Source organism: Prionailurus viverrinus, chromosome E1, assembly GCF_022837055.1.
Source record: "Prionailurus viverrinus isolate Anna chromosome E1, UM_Priviv_1.0, whole genome shotgun sequence".
Taxonomy (NCBI): Eukaryota; Metazoa; Chordata; class Mammalia; order Carnivora; family Felidae; genus Prionailurus; species Prionailurus viverrinus.
In genome coordinates, this window is record NC_062574.1 from 38,644,809 (window position 1) to 38,668,527 (window position 23,719).

At 38.4% G+C, this 23,719-nt stretch overlaps 1 protein-coding gene across 1 annotated transcript in view; it reads right to left on the reverse strand.

Moving 5' to 3' along the window:
- Positions 1-23,719, reverse strand: part of SMURF2 (SMAD specific E3 ubiquitin protein ligase 2) — a 120,915-nt gene that overhangs the window by 10,844 nt on the left and 86,352 nt on the right. Inside the window, exons 7-14 of the mRNA XM_047833031.1 lie at positions 23,207-23,290; positions 20,215-20,417; positions 17,887-17,971; positions 12,790-12,948; positions 7,647-7,842; positions 5,156-5,259; positions 2,609-2,723; positions 797-975 (exon numbers count right to left, since the gene is read on the reverse strand). Of these exons, the coding sequence (XP_047688987.1) occupies positions 797-975; positions 2,609-2,723; positions 5,156-5,259; positions 7,647-7,842; positions 12,790-12,948; positions 17,887-17,971; positions 20,215-20,417; positions 23,207-23,290 (1,125 nt within the window). The remainder of the gene's footprint in view (positions 1-796; positions 976-2,608; positions 2,724-5,155; positions 5,260-7,646; positions 7,843-12,789; positions 12,949-17,886; positions 17,972-20,214; positions 20,418-23,206; positions 23,291-23,719) is intronic.

A 23,719-nucleotide genomic window follows, 5' to 3' on the forward strand; every position in this document is an offset into this window, starting at 1 on the left:
GGACTTTACAAACAGGGAAAACTTAGGTTATGTTTAGCTTTTAGGTAAGAAGCCTTATTTGAATCTGGGTATTCCCGAGCAGCCAAATGCCTGAGTATCCCAAGAGAAAGCTACTCATGTATTTGGTAAAAGTAAGTATGGCCCATGTATATTCATAAATAAATATTGTGACAAAACAGAACTCATTCTTACAGATCCCTTTTTTAAAGTATGGCTTCAACAATCACTACTTCAGCAGGAATTTACTCTTCTCACACGTGCGGGACTGGAACAGAACTTGTATCATGTCAAGAAAATCATTACATGTGGTAATTTTTAAAACAGAATATACTACCTTTTTTTTTTTCCTTTGTAAAGTAGTAACATTAACTTTTAGGGATTTGAAACACACAGGAAAGCAACAGAAAGAGGGAAAGTCTTACGTGGTCCTAAGACTCAGATAATCTCTCTCAATATTTTCTGTGCATCATTTAAAAAAATTTTTTTTTAAGTACATCCATTTTGATGGGGCACCTGGGTGGCTCAGTCGGTTAAGCGCCTGACTTCGGCTCAGGTCATGATCTCACAGCTTGTGGGTTCGAGCCCCACGTCTGGCTCCGTGCTGACAGCTCAGAAGCTGGAGCCTGTTTCGGATTCTGTGTCTCCCTCGCTCTCTGCCCCTCCCCCACTTGCACTCGATCTCTCTCAAAAATAAACGTTAAAAAATTTTTTAAAAAACAGTACATCCATTTTGAAACAGTTATCTGTAAGGCTCACATTCTATCTATAAGGAGCGGACACAAGACTCAATACATACAGAATCCACACCAAACTGTTGTGAAGATCTGGATCAACTAGCTCCATGTCATCCAAAGTAATGGACTTCCCGAGCAACTGTTTATAAAAAGGCAATGTGAAGCCACCATCAATGTAATGTCCGTGAAACACGGCCATTCCCATTATTCGTCCAACAAAGTGGAAATAGGATAAATGTTCCTGAAATTGAGAGAAGTTTACATATAAATATTCAAGTTAGACACTACACAGGGAATTTTTAATAAAAATTAAATACACAACATTCATCTTTTTTATAGGTAACGGTTTATACATTCTACAACTTATTTATATGGAGTAGGCTATCATATCAAAGGTTAATAATCATCAGGGAGAGTTTCTACAGCACACGTTCAAGATCCTCTCCATTGCTAAAATATTACACCAGGGACGATGCTTCTCCCAGAGAGTACAGTCACTTTGTAAAAATTATCTTTAGAAATGAAGTCCAAACTACCCTCCCACTGTCGCTTCATGAAACCACTCAACAGATACATCGTCTTCCTCTCCTATCTTACCTGCTGAGCCCTTTACACCTGGCTCTGCCCTAACACATGGTAAACATCTCACAAACACGCACTCTAATGGGCTCCCCAGGCACAACCTTCACCTAAAATCTTCCCAACTTTATAAGGGGTTCCCTGCAATGAATCTGGCATGTTTGGATGTATTTGTCTATCATGATAAACTGTTAGTTGGATATTTGCATTTTCAACTCTTTTTACTTCTCCAGCTAGTAAGTAATCTTTTAGCTCTTTAAAAAAAAATTTTTTTGAGAGCAAGTGAGCAAGCGAGCGCAAGCAGGAGAGGGGCAGAGGGAGAGGGAGGTAGAGAATCTTAAGCAGCCTCCACGCCCACCATGGAGCCTGACATGGGGCTCAATCTCATGACTGTGAGATCATGACCTGAGCTGAAAAAAGGAGTCACCCAGGTGCCCCTTAAGCTCCTCTTTAAACCTCCCTTTTAGCTTAAAAATAGCTTTTGTTTCTCTTTAAAAGAAAACATTTAGAAAATACTGACAAGCAAAAACAAAAAGTCACCCATAATCTCATACCCAGAAATCACCTCCATCAGTATGATACTACAGAGCTTTTCAACGTTCATACACCCACATATCTACCAAAATTGTATCATTCTGTTCTGTAACCTTCTTTTCACTTAGTATATCATGAATACCATCTTTATAGGTCATTAACTATTGTCCCATAGTGTCATTTTAGTGGCTATATAATATGCCATTCTATGGAACGATAACAAATTAATAAGAGCTACGAACTATTGTTGAGTGCTCAGCAGTATGTAACAGGGTTAACAACGTACAGCACTATGCTCAATACCTAATGTGCAGGGTCCCGTTTAATTGTCACAACCCTTCTCTGAACTTCAAGCTAAGATTATTATTATTAGCAATGATAAAATGGAGTCTTAATCACAAAGCTAGTATAGGACCAGGATACGATCTCACATCTTTCTAATTCCAGAACCGTTCCTCTTAAACCATTACCGTAATTCTGCGTCATGTGATCATCTACCCAACCCCTCTCTTACGGACAATGACGCTGCTTCCAGTTAGCACTACTATAAACAACGATGCAGCAAACATCCCAAAGCACAAATTACTGCACACACCCGTGATCATTTACTTGAGAAAATCTTCTACAACAGAACTTGCTAAGTCCAAGCTTGTGACTAGGACAAGGACAGTGACCCTTCATCATAAACCACACTGACATTTCAACATCAAAAGCACTGCAGGTCACAGGTTAAGTCACATCGTCATAACCACCAATCTTACCGGATTGACTGCAGAATCAGGATTGATCTGCAATGTATAGATATCATCTCTTGAATACTGGAAGAGGCCATAGTAAGGATTCAACATTTCATGTGACAACAGATATAACCACTCCCTAGAAAGCAAGATGGAACACAGGAAACTTTTTGTTAATGAATGTTTTTATTAAGATATGCTATTAATTCATCATTTTAGCAAGGAAATTTTTAAATAAAAGCACATAAAACACTAACTAGTTATATAAAATGACACGGGAAAAATCTATCATGCCCCAAAAAGCAAATGAAGACTCTTGTTTTGTTAAACTGAAATCACTTCTCACTCAATTTTGGGCAATTTTATGACATTTCAGTATCAGAGAGGGCAAGTATTATTCAGAAGTGCCAATTACTCATTAGACGCTGCAGCCTAGTGGTCTGTTAACTTTTAATTACTAAATACATTTCTAATCCAGGATAAATACAAAACGAAGAGAAGAATATGGTTTTGTTTCAAAACATCCATGTGATCTATACTATCCTGGTCCATTCCTATCATGGCAGATTTATACTGGTTTATACTGATACATAACAAAGCATTAATAGTGTTACTCTCTTTTGGACAAGGGTGTGTTTTGTTGTTGGTATTGTTTAGTAAGGAAATGATCCCATTTCATCATCTTTTTGTGTGAACTTTAAAATATACCACAATAAAAGTATAAGTGGTCAGAGACTGCAAGGCATTTGGTACAGGTAGGAACAAAAGGCAAGCCTGCATCTGGGGGCTGGGGAGGGGGGGGGGGCTCCACACTACTCATTTGTTTCAAGTGTACATTGGTGTTTTAAAAGGCATGTAATAGACAAGTACTATCACCTTAAACTTATTAAATTCTTTATTTTTTCAAAGTATGAAAGATAACTTGTTATTCATCTTGGAGAAACAAAATCACTAGTCTAGGACTTGAAAAGATGTAGTTCTAGTCTCAATTCCTGTCATTCTTCCACTAGGAAAGGTATTTAAATATGTTCCGATATCATGGATTAAACAGACTGAGTAATATGTTTTTAGGAAATGTAGTGAAACACGATTTGCAAGTAAAGAAAAATGTCTCAAAGTTCTGTAAGTGATGGAGTCTAAATCAAATCACCATCATTTATGTAATACTCAAAAAATTCTAAAGATAAACCTGAAATGTCTTCTATGTTTTTTTATGGATTAACCCAAATTTTTGTTTTACCAAGTATTTAGAACACACATATAAGCAGATTCCAGCTACTCTGGGGTTCTACTACGCAATAAAGATCAGAATGAAGCAGTTCACTGTCACATCCCATGCAGTCTGCCCAAACCCTGACAGTAGTGAGGTTAAGAAATGAACAACAAAAAACCAACTATTTATTTGACTTTACACAGAATTACAGCATTTAGAGTCTATCAACAGATAATTAACAAGCTGTCTCGACAAGCATTCAAATCTAGTGATGAGTAACTCCTAAGAATTCCACAGAAACTAGCAAGTCCTAAGTATGATGTACACGTGATCAACTCTACAAATCTAAACTAAACAAACTATCCCATTTATAGGTAAAAAGACCACAGAACAAAACTACAGGTAAAAACAAGTAATGCTAAGTAACAATTATGGGACTTGGTGGAAACGCAAATTTAATTTAGGCTACATTTAGATTGGGGGAAGCAAATTATCATGATGGTCCCTAGGATGTTTCAGTACAGAAGTTATGATGTTTCTGCCACATTTACATAAAGTGAATTTTCACACCTGTAAAAAAATATATATGTATGAATGTATCATAAATATTAGCTTCTGTATGGAAACATTAAAAAAAATTTTTTTAATGTTTGTTTATTTTTGAGAGAAAGAGAGACAAGAGTGCGAGCAGTGGAGGGACAGAGAGAGAGGGAGACACAGAATCCGAAACAGGCTACAGGCTCAGAGCTGTCAGCACAGGGCCCAATGAGGGGCTTGAACTAACAAACCGTGAGATCATGACCTGAGCCAAAGTCAGATGCTCAACTGATTGAGTCACCCAGGTGCCCCTGTATGGAAACATTTTAAAGACCACTTACGATATACACGTATGTTCACACATTTTTACATGTACTTACATGCACACGCAAACATTACTTTAACAAGGTCAAAAAGCATGGCAATGGAAGCCAAGGAAAACAGCATTCAGTTCAGAATATATGTCATTAAAATCTCAACATGGCTCCTAACAATGGAAAGCAGAGGGAATAACATGTACTGAAGGAGAGAGAGAAAATACAGAGCCCGCAGGTCCTAACATGGCCCATGTACAGCTGCAGCCAGTTTTCAGAGAAAGTCTCACTGGGCTATACGAGCCATTAGGGAGTTCTCAATTACCCTTGTGGTGGCTCTACTATCCCAACCTCAGCATGAATACATCTATTAGGATATCGTCTGTATTGCAAACATTTGGGAATGTTACACCAGAAAATAAATTATCACTGAGAAGGTTCACCAGAGGAAGTATCTTAAACTTATAAATGTAACTATATGTCATTTGCTCAGGAGCAAGTCTTTACCTGGCAACCCCTCCATAGTCAAGGCCTTCTTCTCCACGGAATTTTATCATTAATCGCTTCCACAGATCTTTTGGTCTCATTTTCATGACCTGCCGATATGATTCCTGAAAAAATTTTAATAAACTATCGTTACTAGGTGCTTTTAACTTGTTAAACTCTCCCTCGCATTCTACCTACAAAATGTACATTTATTAAAATAAGATGAAATGTGTTCAATAATCCAACAGATAAGCTCTAAGTGTTTGAAATCTCATGGAACTCCTAAAAACAAGATGGATATAGCTTAATACTACTGAAATTAATTCATTTGACAAATATATTAAAAGCCTAAGGACAAAACTCTATACTTAAGTTCTATGAACCACAGCAATCACTACACTTACATTATTTTTTTTGTGTGTGTTTCATTCTGACAATCAGTTTCTTTTATTTATTTTTTTTCAATATGTGAAATTTATTGCCAAATTGGTTTCCATACAACACCCAGTGCTCATCCCAAAAGATGCCCTCTTCAATAGCCATCACCCACCCTCTCCTCCCTCCCACCCCCCAACAACCCTGTTTGTTCTCAGTTTTTAAGAGTCTCTTATGCTTTGGCTCTCTCCCAATCTAACCTCTTTTTTTTTTTTCCTTCCCCTCCCCCCCTGGGTTTCTGTTAAGTTTCTCAGGATCCACATAAGAGTGAAAACATATGGTATCTGTCTTTCTCTGTATGACTTATTTCACTTAGCATAACACTCTCCAGTTCCATCCACGTTGCTACAAAAGGCCATATTTCATTCTTTCTCATTGCCACGTAGTATTCCATTGTGTATATAAACCACAATTTCTTTATCCATTCATCAGTTGATGGACATTTAGGCTCTTTACATAATTTGGCTATTGTTGAGAGCGCTGCTATAAACATTGGGGTACAAGTGCCCCTAGGCATCAGTACTCCTGTATCCCTTGGGTAAATTCCTAGCAGTGCTACTGCTGGGTCACAGGGTAGGTCTATTTTTAATTTTCTGAGGAACCTCCACACTGTTTTCCAGAGCGGCTGCACCAATTTGCATTCCCACCAACAGTGCAAGAGGGTTCCCGTTTCTCCACATCCTCGCCAGCATCTATAGTCTCCTGATTTGTTCATTTTTGCCACTCTGACTGGCATGAGGTGATATCTGAGTGTGGTTTACTACACTCACATTAAAAACAGAATTTGATTGGGGCGCCTGGGTGGCTCAGTTGGTTGTGTGTCCAACTTCAGCTCAGATCATGATCTCATGTCTCGTCAATCTGAGCCCCACATCAGGCTCTGTGCTGACAACCTGGAGCCTGCTTCGGATTCTGTGTCTCCCTCTCTCTGTCCCTCCCCCACTCATGCTGTCTCTCTCTCTCTCTCTCTCTCTCTCTCTCTCAAAAATAAACATTAAAAAAAATTTTCATAAAAGTACCAAATTTTTAAAAATTGGTTGACCTAATTTTAGGTCATAGGTACCAACAGAAAGTAAAGATGAGAAAAAGAAAGCTTAAAAGAACAAGACGAGTCATTAATGTGACCTTCATTAAGCCAGCATCTTCATATTATTTTAAAATACAAATGACTGACTTGCAAATAAGGTCAGTACTGTTCCAATAGAAAAAAGTTCAGGGGCACCTGGGTGGCTCAGTCAGTTAAGTGTCCAACTTCAGCTCAGGTCACTGACCTCACTGTTTGTGAATTCAAACATCGTCGGGCTCTGTGCTAACAGCTCAGAGCCTGGAACCTGCTTCAGATTCTGTGTCTCCTTCTCTCTCTGCCCCTCCCCCACACATGCTCAGTCTCTCTCAAATACAATAAACATGTCAAAAAGAAAAATTAAAAAAAAAAAGTCAAAAGAAAAAAGTTCATCCTTTAGGAAGAGGGTTATCAAATCCCCAAACATCTTTTGCTCCCAAATCCTGAGTGGGAAACCTCTGCCCTGGACCTCTAGGGCTATCAGGTCCAAAGATAAAAGAATATACTAGAAAGAAAGATTTTCAATAAATTAAGGAAGTAGTCCAAAAATAATTAAAATGATTTTTTTGACTTAAGAGTCCCTCATCTTTTGGAAGAATTAGAAGGTAAGGGATGGATACCATTTGCGGTCTTTTAAAGCCCATCAACAGGGCAAGGGCACCTGGCTGGCTCAGTTGGTATGAGCATGCGACTCTTGATCTCGGGGTTGTGAGTTTGCCCCATACTGGGTGTAGAGCTCACTTTAAAAATACATATACTAAAATTTATTAACAAGTATTTGCAACGCAGAGACTAAGCTGAACCAACTGGAATATTTCACCCTCTTCATCCCATTTAAATGTTTATCTTATATACTAAATCTCTGATATTATTGTCTTTATTCCCTACAATGAAAACAGAAATTAGTAAAAACTCTCCCATTCTTGAGAGAGAGGAGTTCCAGAAAGCATTCTTAGAAAACAGAGTGAAACACTGTAATTTTTCTCTGTTTTACAATAAGACTTGTCCATTTACCTCAAAAATCTCTTCCCTGGAAACCTCAATGCGGCAATGACCAGCCTGAGGCTGTTGTTGGGAAAGTTCTTGGCGCAAAATTTTTAACTTCTGAACCAGGTCTCGCTTGTACCGTGGGACTGTCAGACACTCTGCATCATCGGGACATAACGATACCACCTGCTGTTGCTGTTGGTCTTTCAACTGGTTCTGCCGACTAAAAGGAAACAGAAATGTGACGATTTGAAATGAAAGAGATTGCGGTTATACATTTAAAAGAACATCATCCTATAAAGCAAGTCTGCCTGTACGATTTTCAGTCCTTACGCTATTCTTTGCTTGACATTTGTGATGACAATACACGAGCTCCGAAGTTTATGTCTCAGAATCCACACACACTTGTGGCACTGGATAATGGAGTTTTACCCATCCAGCTTTGTACAGCTGCTAAGAACAAATTTCTCAAATGCCATCTCCATTTTTTTCTGCATACTTTACCATCAGCCATTTTAAAATTCAGGCGTATGCCAAACGCTGTGCCTGTTATCTCGAGTCTGTCTCTCTGAGAGAGACAAACAGTTGGAGCTGGCAGTTTGGCAGGAGTCCCCTTTCCTATACGTGCTAAGTCTAGACCACAAGAATGTGGAAAGTCACGTGTAAGTTACTGGCACAGAGAAATGAGCACATTACAAGCAAGTCTAAACGCTTTACAAAGTGACTACTCTTTCTTTTTATTGTGGTAAAATATACAACACATAAAATTTACTGTATTAACCTCTTTTTAATATAGTCAGTGGCATTAAGTACATTCACACTGTTGTACTAAAGTGACTTCTAAGTGTGCACATACATGGTTTACTACAAATACAAGAAAATAATCTCCCAAGTAGAGCAGAAATAGAATGCTTTCAAAAAAGGCACACATTACCTAGAGATATTTTTATTCTCCCGGCAAAAGTATTCTAAGTTACACCTAAGAACTTTTTTTTTAAAGAACCTTATGATATAATGAACTACTTTATTCCAATAAGCTGTCAGGAAATAAAAAGTCTGATAATTCACTATGGATATCCATGCAGGCACTGAATCATCTTGGAGTTTAACTTTACACACAACAGATAGGAGCATCATCTCCTAACTTAAAGGTAAAGGGCAATGGTAGTCATAATAAAACAAACAAAATTAACTTTAAGGTTTCTAATAAATCACCCGAAACGATTTTTGGTTTTTTTTACAAACAGTGGTTCTTATGTACCAGGCCAAATTGTATTCCTAAAACATGTATCTACCCAAAGAAAATGCAGCTTTGATGAAAATCACAAATCACTATTTACTACTCTCATAAACATGAAAGGTGTTTTTTACACACACATATAAACAAAAGCAAAACAGAGTATTAAAGATACTCCCTAAATAACTGTATTAATCCTATGCCAAAAACAAAACAAAAAACCCCACAAACTTGGGTATACCTCATACCACATACAAAAATTAAATTCAAAATCAATCAGACCTCCATGTAAAACTGAAAGCCATAAAACTTTTGAAACACAGAAGAAAATGTTCATGACCTATGTTAGGCTAAGATTTCTTAGATATGACAACAGAAGTACAATCCATAAAAGAACAAATGTTTAAACTGAACTTCATCAAAATTTCAAAAGAAGGGTGCCAACTCAGTTAAGTCGGACGACTTTGGCTCAGGTCATGACCTCATGGGTTCTGGCTCAGGTCATGACCTCATGGGTTCGAGCCCCGCAATGGGCTCTCTGCTGTCAGCACAGAGACCGCTTCGGATCCTCTATCCCCACTCCCTGCCCCTCCCCAAATCACATTCTTGCTCTCCCTCTCTCAAAAATAACTATTAAAAAAATTTTTTTTTTAATTTCAAAAGATACTGTTCAGATAATGAAAAGACAAGTCATGGACTAGAAGAAAATCTTTCCAAAGCACTTATCTGGTATTTTGGCACTCTAAAGTATCTAAAGAACACAAAACACTCAAAAAATTAATGAACTACTCAATTTTTTTAAAGAGGAGGCAAACTATTTCACCAAATAAGATACAAAGACGGCAAATAAGCACGAGAAGAGGCACGTTAGTTACTAGAGAAATGCAAATTACAACCACGAGGGGGCGCCACCACACACCTACAAGTGGTAAGGTGAACCACACCAAATGTTAGCAAGGACACAGAGCAACTACAAGCCTCACCCGCTGCAGGAGGGAATGGCAAATGGTACAATAGCTCTGAAAAACAACCTGCCATTTCTTTTAAGTTAAACGTAAACCGTATGATGTAGCCGTTCTACTCCTAGGCGCTCATTTATCTTAGAGAAGAGCGTATGTCCATACAAAGACTTACACATAAATGTCCATAATAGTTGTGTCATAACCAAAAAGAGGGAATAATCCAAATATCAATAGGAAAGAGGTAAATAAATTGTGGTATATCCATACAATGGAATACCATCTAGCCATGAAAATAAATAATACGCACATCAGAGATGAATCTCAAATAATTATGCTGGGTAAAAGAAACAAAACAGACTACATACTGCAGGAATCCATTTATCTAACACTCCAGAAAATGCATACTAATATATAGTGACAGAAAGTAGACCAGAGATTAGGTGAAGATGGGGTGTGTTGTGGACTGAACTGTGTCCAAAAAGATGTGTTGAAGTCCAACCCTTGATGCCTGTGAATGTGACCTTATCTAGACATAGAGTCTCTGCAGAGGTACTAAGAGGAGGTCATACTGCATCAGGGTGGCCCTAAATGCAATCAAGTGGTATCCTTATAAAAAGAGGGGAATTTGGATCCAGCCACACAAAAAGGTGTGGAATAAGAAATGTACTTTGGCATTCCTGGTTCCTGACATGCAACTCCTAAAATCCTTTCAGTTTCCGGTGTGGCAGAGATGACAGGAGCCAGTTTGACACACAGCTCCTAAATCCCTTACAATTTCCTGGGTAATTTTGGTTTGTTGTTTTGTTTTGTTTTTAATATTTATTCTTTTTTTTTAATATATATTTTTTTCGTTTTTATTTATTTTTGAGACAGGGAGAGACAAAGCATGAATAGGGGAGGGTCAGAGAGAGGGAGACACAGAATCTGAAACAGGCTCCAGGCTCTGAGCTGTCAGCACAGAGCCTGACGCGGGGCTTGAACTCACGAACCGCGAGATCATGACCTGAGCCGAAGTCAGCCCTTTAACCGACTGAGCCACCCAGGCGCCCCATATTTATTCATTTTTGAGAGAGTGAGTGAGCAAGAGAGAGCGAGCGAGCACAAGCAGGGGAGGGGCAGAGAGAAAGAGAGAGAGACACAGAATATGAAGCAGGCTCCAGGCTCGAACCCACAAACTGCGAGATCATGACCTGAGCTGAAGTCGGATGCTTAACTGAGCCACCCAGGCGCCCCAGGGGCATTTTTTGTTTTAATGAGGTGACTCTTATAGTGGGGCCCTAGATATCTTCAGAATGGGTGCTGGTCACTAGAAAAATCAAAGCTTGATTAGAAGCCTGGAATTTTCAGCCTCATCCTCCCAACCTCTGAGGAGAGGAGAGAGCTGGAGACTGAGTTAATAACTGATCACACATAGGTGATGACATGTCCATAAAACCCCCTAAATGACAGTGTGCAGAGAGCTCCCAGGTTGGTGAATGCACTGAGGCACTGGGAGGACGAAGCACCCAGAGAAGGCCTGGAAGCTTGCCCTATGCACCCCTTGCCCTATGTGCCCTATGCCCACACCTTGCCCTACGCACCCCTTCCATTTGGTGGTTCCGAGTTGTATCCTTTATAATAAACTGGTAATGGTACATAAAGTATCTCCAGGAGTTCTGCCAACCATTCTAGCAAATTACTGAACCCCAGAACGAAGTCATGAGAACTCCCCGATTTACAGCGGGTCAATAAGAACCAGAGAAGTCCTTGGACTTGGGATTGGCGTCTGAAGCGGGAACGGTCTTGTGAGACTGAGCCCTTAACCTGTGGGGTCTGGCGCCAACCACAGGTAGTGTCAGAACTGAATTCACTCATCATATACCCAGCTGGTGTCCAGAGATCTGGAGAACTGATAGGTTTGAGGGAAAAACCCGTTTGGAGTCAGAGGTTTTGTGTGTGGAAACAGATCACAAGAGGCCACGTGAAGACGAAGACAAAGATGGAGATGATGTGTCTACAAGCCGAGGAATAGCAAGTTTTTCCAGCAACCACCAGAAGCTAGGAGAGAGTCACTGAACAGATTCTTCTTCAGAGCCTCCACAGGGGACCAGCCCTGAGGACAACTTGAGCCTACACTTCTGGCCTCCAGACTGTGGGAGAACCCATTTCTGTTGTTTTAAACCACCAAGTGTGCGATATTTTGTTATGGCAGCCGTACAGGAGGAGGACTTAAGAAGCATGAGGGAATTTTGGGGGGTGATAGATATGTTCACAATCTACATTGTGGTGATGGTTTCGTAGGCGTATAATATGTCAAAACTTAAATGGAACACTTTAAATACGCAGTTTATTGTATGTCGATTACACTTCAATAAGGGTGATTAAAAAAAATACCTGGGATGGGGGCGCCTGGGTGGCTCAGCAGGTTAAGCAGCGGACTCTTGACTTCAGCTCAGGTCATGATCTGAGGGTTTGTGGGTTCAAGCCCCATGTCAGGCTCCACACTGACAGTGCAGACCCTGCTTGGGATTCTCTCTCTCTCCCTCTCTCTACCCCTTCCCTGCTCGTGGCATGCTCTCTTTCTCTTAAAATAAATAAATAAGCTTTTAAAAAATTTTTAACAAAAAAACATAAAAAACTCCTGGGATGGATCCAGCTATCCTGGAGCTACGTCTGATGTACTCAGGGGAAAGATAAAAAACATCACCTCTAGAAAGCATCCTGTCTCTTCAAGTGTGCTATAAGCACGTTTGATACACACCCTTTCCTTAATGCTTCAGAACAGGTTCCTACTTAAGTGCAGTGGGCTACTTAGGTACAGGGGGCTTAAAATGTTTCTGTATCAGAGTAGAACTTGTCACAGTCTCAAAATTTTGTCCAACAAAAGTAACTTACAACCGGAGAGAGCAATATTCTATCACATTACAAAAAGCATTTTCAGTCTTCTCTTGTTCAGGCTTGCATTTTAACATATATTGTTTCAAAAACTTACTTTAAAACTAAATGCAAGTTAGCAGAGAGCCGAGGATCTGTAAATTGTGTTGTTCTGTTGTTATGGTCAACGAAATAAACTCTGCCTGTTGCAGTATTACGGATCTCCCATCCAGGAGGCAATGGACCAAGCTCTTCACAATTGATGTTGCTAAGATCCCTGCAAAAACAAATATAAAATAAAAAATACCTCATTGCTGGGCCTACTGAGCCAAGCAAGTGTAAATGACACAGAACAATTCCATGAAGTCTGAGAAAACGTATTGTTCCAGAAACCTGAGATGTCCAGCTAGAATCTTTAATTCCCAATGGTTTAACAAACTTGCATATTCAAAACCCAATTCATAAATGGCTCAGGAACTTATCACATAGCCTCCATTTTTAGTAAGTTCATTCCTGGGCCTTAATGTAATACAGATTTCAAATTAATATAAAAGCAATCACAACATTTGCCAACATAAACTGTACTTCAATACTTGTCTGACAAAATATTGTTTTACAAATGTCAGTGACATAAGGAATGAAATGTTCTCTAAACTCTCCCTTCAATTATTTCTTTATTGCACCATCAAATTTGTATAAATAAATGTTGATTCCATATTAATTTCTAACAAAGCAAAACTGGAAATGTTATTTAATTTACAGATCCTGAAAATAATCACAGTGTATATTTTAAGGGAAAATGCTCCACTGGGAATTTTGAAAGCTATAAAGCTAGTGAATGAAGAACCTGTTTAAGACACCCAGGGAAGAATGCTCTAATGCTTACTGATACAGTAAGAAAAAGCAGAAAGGCTTTTAATGAATCAAAGACCATTGTTACGGGGCGCCTGGGTGGCGCAGTCGGTTAAGCGTCCGACTTCAGCCAGGTCACGATCTCGCGGTCCGTGAGTTTGAGCCCCGCGTCAGGCTCTGGGCTGATGGCTCAGAGCCTGGAGCCTGCTTCCGATTCTGTGTCTCCCTCTCTCTCTGCCCCTCCCCCGTTCATGCTCTGTCTCTCTCTGTCCCAAAAATAAATAAACGTTGAAAAAAAAAATTTAAAAAAAAAAAAAAAAAAAAAGACCATTGTTACTGTACCGCACATTCTTAAAATACTACTGTATGTAAACAAAGATTCACAGGACCTTAAAGAATAAGATAAAAACGTGTCTAATGTAAACTTAAACTGTAACAGATAATTATACTGATAAATCTCATCAAAATCGTGTTTTAAAAGTTAAACTAGAAAAAGAGTTTTCCTGAAATAACCTCTTCTTGGTCATGGTGAAACATAATGGCAGACACACATAAGCACCCACAGATTTGTGGCAACAGTGATCTGACTTGTGCTTACAGGTGCTCCAAGAGACTCTTCTGCTACAAACTGAAGCTTAGAAAAAAACAACGCCAGTCTCCAAAGAGGAGGAAAAGTTTCAAGGATCCTCCTCAAATTAAAAAAAAAAAAAAAAAAAAAAAAAAGTGACGAGCTGGAGCTGGTGCCACCAGCTGGGGGCGGGGCTGTCAGAGAGTAGTTAACTGGGAAATTCAGCCCCAGGCCAGCAGCAAGTTTGGAAAAGGAAATCTGGAACTTCCCTACTACACTGAGAACTCAAAAGGAAGATGAAATGAGTCCAGGAAAACTTCCTCATTTCCCACTTTAGGTCCACAGACCTCCAACCACTTAAGATCAAACAAACTCACCAAGAGCACCACATACTCCTGAAAGAAGACATGATGATTAAGAGTGAGTGGGAACGATAAACCACAAAATTACATCAAACAGAATGGCTAGGCTACGCAACGTTTAGTAATAATTTTATAAAATTGGGTGGGGCGACTGGGCGGCTGTCAGTTAAGCATACGACTAGATTCCCACTCAGGTCATAATCTCACATTCATGAGACTGAGCCCCGTGTCAGGCTCCATGCTAACCGCACAGGGCCTGCTTAGGATTCTCCCTCTCTCTCTGCCCCTCTCCCACACTCACTCTCTCTCTCAAAAAAAATAAACTTAAAAAAGGAACAATTAAACACATGGATTTTTTTTAACAGAATTTTTAGAAATGAAAAGTGATTACTAAAATCAAAGAATGAATAATTCTTTTGATATAATGCAGAATTTGGTTTATAAAACCAAATGACATAAAGTGAAAATTATATAATCATTTTATTCAGAATTTTATAAATTCATAGTCATACGTGGAAGAGCTCTAAAGAATGGATTAAAAGAAAAGGAGGCTAACTGGGAGCAATCTTTATGTCCAATCGGGAGATGATTAAAGAAAAATGGAATGTCATGCAGCCATAAAAATACCGATCTGGACTGCAAGACTACATCGTGTGCAGAGTAATGAACAACAAGGCATTCATCACTGTGTTAAAGGGAACCGCCAAAGATGATGAAATGGGACTTCTCAGATAAATCTAAGTTTACCTTTAAATAAAAGTGTCTGAGTTATACTACTTTATAAATGTCTTTGAACAGGTTTTTTAATATAACCTAAATAATCGACCTAAATAATAATAATCTGCTTTGATACAAGATTCTCCACACAAAAGGCATATTTACTTAAAGGATCCTCCAAAAGACATGATACACATTTTTAGGGTTAACAATTTAGAACACAGAAACTAAAGAAAAATAACCCAGAGCACTATTTTATAAAGTCATTATTCGATACTCAAAATATTCTCAAACCTTTATAGAAACCCTTTACTCGTTAATGAAAAACTGACGTTTCCTTAGGAATAAGAAACATTACCAACACTGGTAACAAAATCTCTCTCAACTTCTGATGCCAGCTTCCACACTTTTCTTTCAACAGATAACTCAAAAGATCAACTTTCTCACTATAAATAATTTAGTTAAAAAAAAAAATCATTTTTCTTCTATACATTTCCTGCCAATGATTTTAAATAACTTTATAGAAAAGCTCATTATTGACCTACGATTGTATACACACACTCCAAAACACTTCTTTTCATAAGTTACATAACAAAACTCTTGTTTCTCAAAGTTAGGCCCTTGGATTTCTTTTCAGTGAGCTTATTAACAAAACAAAAATTTCTTCCCCACTATTTTTTTAAACAGTTTTTATCATCAAGACACAGAAATGACAACCTTGATAGAATAATTAATGATAAAACACATTCCTCGGTTGCCACCTTGAAAGATTCTAATTAAGCTGTATCACAAAGTAAAACATTTACATTAGAATAGCTTCATTTATAAATGCCAGTTAACCGTTGAATAATACAGGTTTACAGTGTGCAGCTCCACTCATATGCAGATTTTTTACAGTACAGTACTTACTATAAAGTGTTTTCCCTTCCCTATGATTTCCTTAACATTTTTTCTGTAGCTTACTTTAAATAGCACACAAAATATGTGTTAATCTATCGTTAAGGCTTATAGTCAACAGTGGGCTATTAGCAAAGTTTTGGGAGAGTCAGAAGTCACACACAGATTTTTAACTGTGCGGGTGGTCGGTGCCCCTAACCCCTGCATTGTTCAAGGGTCAACTGTAAATACAGAGTATCAAAGCAATCCAACATTAGCTTGTCACATCTGTTTTTGATTCAAATACATGACTGCTTGACAAGTAGAGCTCTGAGCACAAGCTTTAGGCAGAAAAAGATCTCCTGACCCCTTCATAGGTCTTTTTTTGGGAGGAGGGGAATGCTGCACTTAAAATATAAAATATCTTCATCTCACAAAAGTGTATGCGCAGCTTATCAAGCTGATTTAGAATTTAGAACTCAACTTTTTTGCAGTTTCAGCTGAACTACCTGACACTTTGCATCTGTTCATTAGAAAATAACAGCTCCTTTGAGAGCTAAATGGTGTTTGAAAACTTATTATTTGATACTAAGATGTATCAAAAGTTATGTTAAATTACTAAATTGATTTGTGTGTCATTCCATCTTCTTAGTTAAAAGATAGCTCACATTTTGGCTAGTAAATGCATTCAACAATGCCTACAGTTTAAATGTCCAAGTTCTGGTATTTAAAAGAAATTTAATTCATGAGACACCATGACCAAGTGAGGTTTATTTCAAGGGTGCAAGAATGGTTCAATATTTGAAAACTTATCCATATAATCGGTCATATAAAAAAGAAAAATCATGATAGTACCAATTGATACCAAAAAAAAAAAAAAAGAAAAGAAAAAAAAAAGGACAAAGGTTTTAAGTAAATAAATAAATAAGGGGCGCCTGGGTGGTTCAGTCAGTTAAGCGTCCAATTTTGGCTCAGGTCATGATCTCATGGTTCATGAGTCCCAGTCCTGCATCAGGCTCTGTGCTGACAGTTCAGAGCCTGGAGATTGCTTTGGATTCTGTTTCTCTCTCTCTCTGCCCCTCTCCAATTCATACTCTGCCTCTCTCTCAAAAATAAACATTAAAAAAAATTTTTTTAATATAATTTAGGTTATTTCCTTTATACATTAAAACAAAAGTTGATTAAGGAATACATAAGAGAACACTGAATATTCTCATATTAGGTTAAATTAAATAAACCTTTTTTAAAAAGCCTAACCAGGGTCACCTGGGTGGCTCAGCAGGTTAAGCATCTGACTTCAGCTCAGGTTGTGATCTCTCAGTTCATGAGTTTGAGCCCCACATAAGGCTCTGTGCTGACAGCTCAGAGCCTGCCTGCTTTGGATTCTGTGTCTCTCTCTCCCTCTCTGCCCCTCCCCCACTCGTGCTGTGTCTCTCTCTCAAACATAAACAAACATGTTAGAAAAATAAAAAATAAATTTAAAAAGCGTAACCAGAAATAAAAATATCAATTTGCTACCCTTTAAAAAAAAAGGAGGGAGGTGTATAATTTTAAGGTTTGTGTTATTCTCCAGGTCAATTTTCAAACTCACAAAGACCCATGTTTTCACCCTGATTTTTTCTCAGCGTGAGAGGGTAGAAGGACTGGGGGCTGGTCAGGGGCAGGGCACCGGGGTGGGACTCCAGAGAAACAGGGAAGGCTTTCCACTAAATGTTACCTGAAACGACGGTCACAAACAGCCTTTTACATAAACCATTTTAAACTGAAAATTAAACAATCAAAGAAATCCCAGGTAAAACAGGGATCCAGTGGTGGGAAGAGTGTTTGGATAGATTCTTACCTAGGCACTCTTGGATCATGCCACGTGCTCACACCGGTCTGAGTATGTAAGAAATACACCTGACCTTGCTGTGTTGTCCTCTGCTCTGTAAAATTAAGAAACACTAATAATAAAAACATATTCAGAAAGTCCAAATCAAAGACAGCTAGGATACTAGAATGATATTAATAAATTCTCCAAATTACCAATTTACTATATTACCAAAAAAAAAAAAAGTGCTTTATAAATCATTTTTTTTCTCAACTCAATACATCTTCTCCTGGAAAACAACCTTATAAATGGTGATGAGAGCCAGAGGCCAGCTAACTAAAAGCCAACAAATTTACAACGTGGCTCAAATACTAAACATGTTGCTATGGAAAACAGAAAACAAGATTGTCACAGTACCAATATTTAAACAAAACAAACATGAGAAATGATCTTTTATTTTTCTTAAAGTGGAGCCTGAGGGGAACAAAAGAAAGCTCAGAGGAAGAGGCTAACCAACTGTGGGAGATGCTGACAGGACTTGCAAAAGCTTTCAAAGGGTTTGCAGGCTGGTAATAGTTGTTTATTATTCCTAATTTTATCCAAAACTTATGTATTTTCTTTTCTTGAGAGAGGTATATTCTCAAGACTATATTTAGACTCAAACAAAGGCAAAAAGATGGAATACTCCACTAGGAGAGACACTCTATAGTCAAAAACAGACAAAGATACAAAAATAAGCAAGCTGGAAAAAGAAGGACTAAAAGAACAGGCATGCATTCTGGGGAGAAAAAGGTCAAAGGCGAAATGAACTCCGAGCTCTCGGGAAGAGAATAAGGAAGTCAGGGCAAAGAGGAGGTATCTGCTGAAGAGTTTCTTCAACAGTGGTTTTTAGTCTATTTGTGTTTTTAAGCAACAGAACCACTTGTCTTTAAACAAAATCTAATGAAAAACTCTAACATATGAAATGGTGAAACTACTAATATTTATCAGTATGCCTTTGTTTATAAGCCTACATTAAAGTCAATCAATTTAAAGTTTATGCTTCTTAAAATTATAAACATAAAAATGTCTAAAATTGGTGATAGATGACAGCTGCAAAAACTTCAGCCCTGGCGCCCACTTTACTCCTAGGTTTCAGGTGTACAAAATTTGTTTTTAATTCAAATCACACAAGTAAAATAAAAATATAACCACCCCACTCCAAACAGCTTGCCTTATAATCTCAATTACAGAGAAATGACAGAAGATACTTTATTCTAGGGTCTGAACATTAATAACAGCCAGAGTTTACTAAGTGCTTCCTATGCTGGACCTTGTGTCAGGCACTTCACATGAAATCACCCCTCCTCTCTTGCAACGAACCTACATGGTTGGGACTATCAATTTCCCCATTCTGTGGAAGATAACTCATCACTGTGCTACCTGGGTCATTAAATTGTGCAGCACAGCACAATTAATGGACAAATTGGGTTTTTTTTTAACTAAAGAGTTAAAATATATTTAAAAAATAAAGCTAGAATTCTGCATTTGCAGAACAGTTTACAACATACTGTCGAGGAAAAAGAAAATACAAGTTAGATCAGGCGATTCCCAATGTTGGTCATTAGGTGTCACCATCAGCCCAGAATGGTTTATCTGCAGGCAGTTGAGAGGGCGAGGATGTAATTCCTTTGGTTAACTTTGAGCAAGAAAGGAAAAGACAAGTTCATAGTATCTACAAGAGCATTCACAAGTTGTGACTAATTTAGAAAGTTCTGTATTCAACTAGAAGATTCAAGTCATCTTCCATGTGAAATTCTACAATTTAGGAAATTATGGAAGATTATTATAATTTTATACAAACATAGAAGTGACTAAGTCGTTTACAACACGAAACCAAATCATTCAGATGATCCAAAATTATAGACAACACAAATATACAGATACTGTCAGAAATATGCTTTTGAAGTCACTTCTAAATATGCAGGTCTAGAAAATTACACTGTGGGTCTGCCTTCAGATTATCATCATCGATAACTCTACCATTTTACCTTTACATCGTGCCTATTGGCAAAGTAATCTCACATTGTTCCGTGTACTCTAAGCAATAGCTTTGTGACCAGGAGAGGTGTCACTCACCTCGTGTCTTTATAAAATAAGTGCCAAAGGGTTGAGGTTAAATGACTAGCCCAAGTCAAACCGCTGGGCAGGCCGACCGCTACCACTTCAAAGACTTTTCAGATTGGGAGGTTTTACACATTTATTTTCATGCTGAATCCCTAAACCCAGATTAATAACTTCTTTACGGCTGATTTTCTGGCTTTCTTAGCAAGCTGAAATCAGTAAATCACACTTTATTTTTTCCTCTGCTAGTCATACCATAGCCTTCTGGTAGGTCTGGAGGAGTATGTAAATGTGTCCTGCTCATGTAATTTCTATGTCGTTGTGACCGGACTCTCCTCTCGGCCAGTCTGGGATCCGAAGACTGTCCACACGTTGCACCATTTGTTCCACTAATTGGAGTGTTCTCATCAACAAAGCAGCTAAGAGGTCTGCCGGGACTAGAATATTCAGATGCTGGTCTATTGAAAAGTAACAGGGGAAAAAAAAGTTACTCAAGTGCGATATCGAAAGTAGAGTTCTCTAGACGACGTACGTACTGCAGGGACAATCACAAGGAAATGGAGTGATCAATGCAAATAGAATGATTTCAAGAACTCTGAATCAAAGTAAACCTGACACCTCTAAGTACAAACTCATATGATAAAGCAGACGGTCAGTTATTTATTGAAATAATTTTATACTGATTTTAATTACACTGTATACAAAATCCACGTATATTTACAGATGTGAGTACTAGTTTACAAAGCATTACTTGACTTAGCCTCGGCCTGCCTCTCAGATCTGACTTCCCACCTTTCTCTCACTCCACTTCTGGACATTCTTCCTGTTCCCTGAACTTGCCAAGATCAGTTTACCTTTAGTACTGGAAAGGAGCTCTTCCTCCCACCTCAAAAACTTTTTTCTCTTATTCTCCCTAGGCCAGACAGGCTCCTCCTTGTCATTCAAATCATAGCTTAAGGTTAAATGTCTGAGAGGTCTTTCCTGACCTTCAATCCTAAAGTAGTCACCCAGGCATTTGGTAAGTACATCACCCTAGTTTCTCAGCATAGCAATTATTTGACACTTTTTTTTTTTAATCTGTACCCTTGTTTTCCCTTACTAGAATATTTACTGAGAGAAGAAAGTCTGCCTGGTTCATTTCCCACTATATATATCCTCTGTACCCGGAACAGTGCTTGGCATACACACACACACACACACACACACACACACACACACACACACACAATGAATAAAGATGATGATGTGACTCTTCAAAGAACTTCCAGTATACTGGTAGGTAATCCAAAATGTAAGAGGATAATCAAGAGTTAATTTTTTTTAATGTTTATTTATTTTTGATAGAGAGCATGAGCAGGGGAGGGGCAGAGAGGGAGGGAGACACAGAACCTGAAACAGGCTCTAGGCTCTGAGCTGTCTGCACAGACCCTGACACAGGGCTCGAACCCACAAACCGTGAGATCATGACCTGAGCCAAAGGCAGACACTTAACCAACTAAGCCAGCCAGGTGCCCCAAGAGTTAATTTTTAAACTAACATTTACAACCACAATCAACTTTATACTGGTGGAAATTAAAGTGAATTTCATCAGTTAAAGGAGTTAGAAGGAAATGGACTTCACTAAAGCACTGACACAGGTACACATTCATTTACACTCAGATACAATAAAAAGGTTCTTGGACTTCAGTAAAATCCTTGGCAGTTTAATACTAGAAATACAACTCTCAAGTATCTTTTAAAATGCCAACGTGAGCTAAGCTTTTACCTGAGAATCATAATATAATAGGGAAAACTGTGATTTAATGAGTTCGGCAATTAATCCCCAATAAATAAAAGTGGGTATAACTTAGAGAACCATTTGATGATCTATGTCTGGTGCCAGACCTGCTTAGGAAAAGGGGGTGGAGGGCTAAACAAACACTCACTAGAAGTGGCAAATAAACTCTGTTCTGACTTTTAAAGCAAAAAAGGAAATTCAGCCACTTATCCTATTCATTATCAGTTACTTTAAAAAGTACTTTCTTGGAATTTCCAAAAATTCTCTTACTTCCTCATGTCTCTACACATTAAGCTCCATGAAGGCTGTTCGACCTCGTTCCCTGTTAACAGAGCAAATGATGAGCACAGTGCCTGGCATAGAACCATTTGGTGAACTGAATGATCACGGTTACCACCATTCTGAACACTCTTCACCGCCTTCCCCTCACCTGGTAAAATTCGAACATTCTTCAGGATTTAGTTCAGAAATTCCCCTCCTTCAGAGTTTTCCTTTGCAATTTCTACCATCCCCTTGCTCCCCGCTCTAAGTTAAGGGGCCCTCCATATGGTCTCAGAGCATCTGCATTCTTATCTTGATCACAGACCTTACTAGATGTAATATAATGATATAATCGTACCCCTACATGACCGAACAAATGAAGATCCGGTATATATATTCTCTTATAGCCATTCAATAACAGACTCAAAAAAAATTTTAACAGTCCCAGAAATGAGATGGCTTCTCAATTTATTCAGTTAACTTATTTAATCAATACTTACTAATTACCTTCACAGGCCCTAGAGCTGCAATAACAGGATGACTTGCTAAACAATCTTCATCGAAAATTACTTTTTGAAAATAATAATGGCACTTGCTAGGGGTGCCCAGGTGGCTCAGTCGGTGAAGTGTCTGACTTCAGCTCAGGTCATGATCTCACAGTTTGTGGGTTCAAGCCCCACGTCAGGCTCTGTGCTGACAGCTCAGAGCCTGGAGCGTGCTTCAGATTCTGCGTCTCCCTCTCTCTCTGCCCCTCCGCTGCTCACACTTTGTCTCTCTCTCAAAAATAAATAAACGTTGGGGCACCTGGGTGGCGCAGTCGGTTAGGCGTCCGACTTCAGCCAGGTCATGATCTCGCGGTCCGTGAGTTCGAGCCCCGCGTCAGGCTCTGGGCTGATGGCTCGGAGCCTGGAGCCTGTTTCCGATTCTGTGTCTCCCTCTCTCTCTGCCCCTCCCCTGTTCATGCTCTGTCTCTCTCTGTCCCAAAAATAAATAAACGTTGAAAAAAAAAAAATTAAAACAATAAATAAATAAATAAATAAACGTTAAAAAATTAAAAAAATAATAATAATGGCACTCGCTGTAAGATCTACTGATCTTGAGCAGTATAAACCAAGAAAGGAAATCTGGTAAGACTGACAGATAACCAGAAAGTGACAACTTCAGGAAGGCAAACAGCACAACCAGGGAAAGATATTTGTATGTTCTTACCGTGTTGGGCGTTCCCACTGTGTAGTTCTTGTTATGTGGTTTAGATACTGGATTCTTCCAGAGGCAGTTCGCCTTTCTTCCCAGCTTAAATAAAAATTGAGAGATAAGGCATTAATAAGAAGGTGGATACAGAATGTTTTTAAGGCAATAACTGAGCCAGGAAGACATCTGCTGTTATAAATCAGGAATGACAAACTGAAAATCATTACACAGAATACAGGAATGTTTTTCAACTTATTTTTAAAATGTACACGGTATCTTCTGGAATTCTGAAACTTCTACAATATTTACACTGAGGTGTGCCTAACATTCTCCATCAGCCAAACTCAGAATTTTTCAATAATGTCATTAAGGCTCAACTAAATTACACCATGTCTTCAGAATTTAGTGGCAAAAAAAAAAAAAAATGCCATACTAAAAATAAAAATCACATCTAATTTTTAAAATTAAATCTAACATTAAAGCATATAAAAGCTTTTTAAAACATTTAGCCTACCCAAATTAATTTTTTAA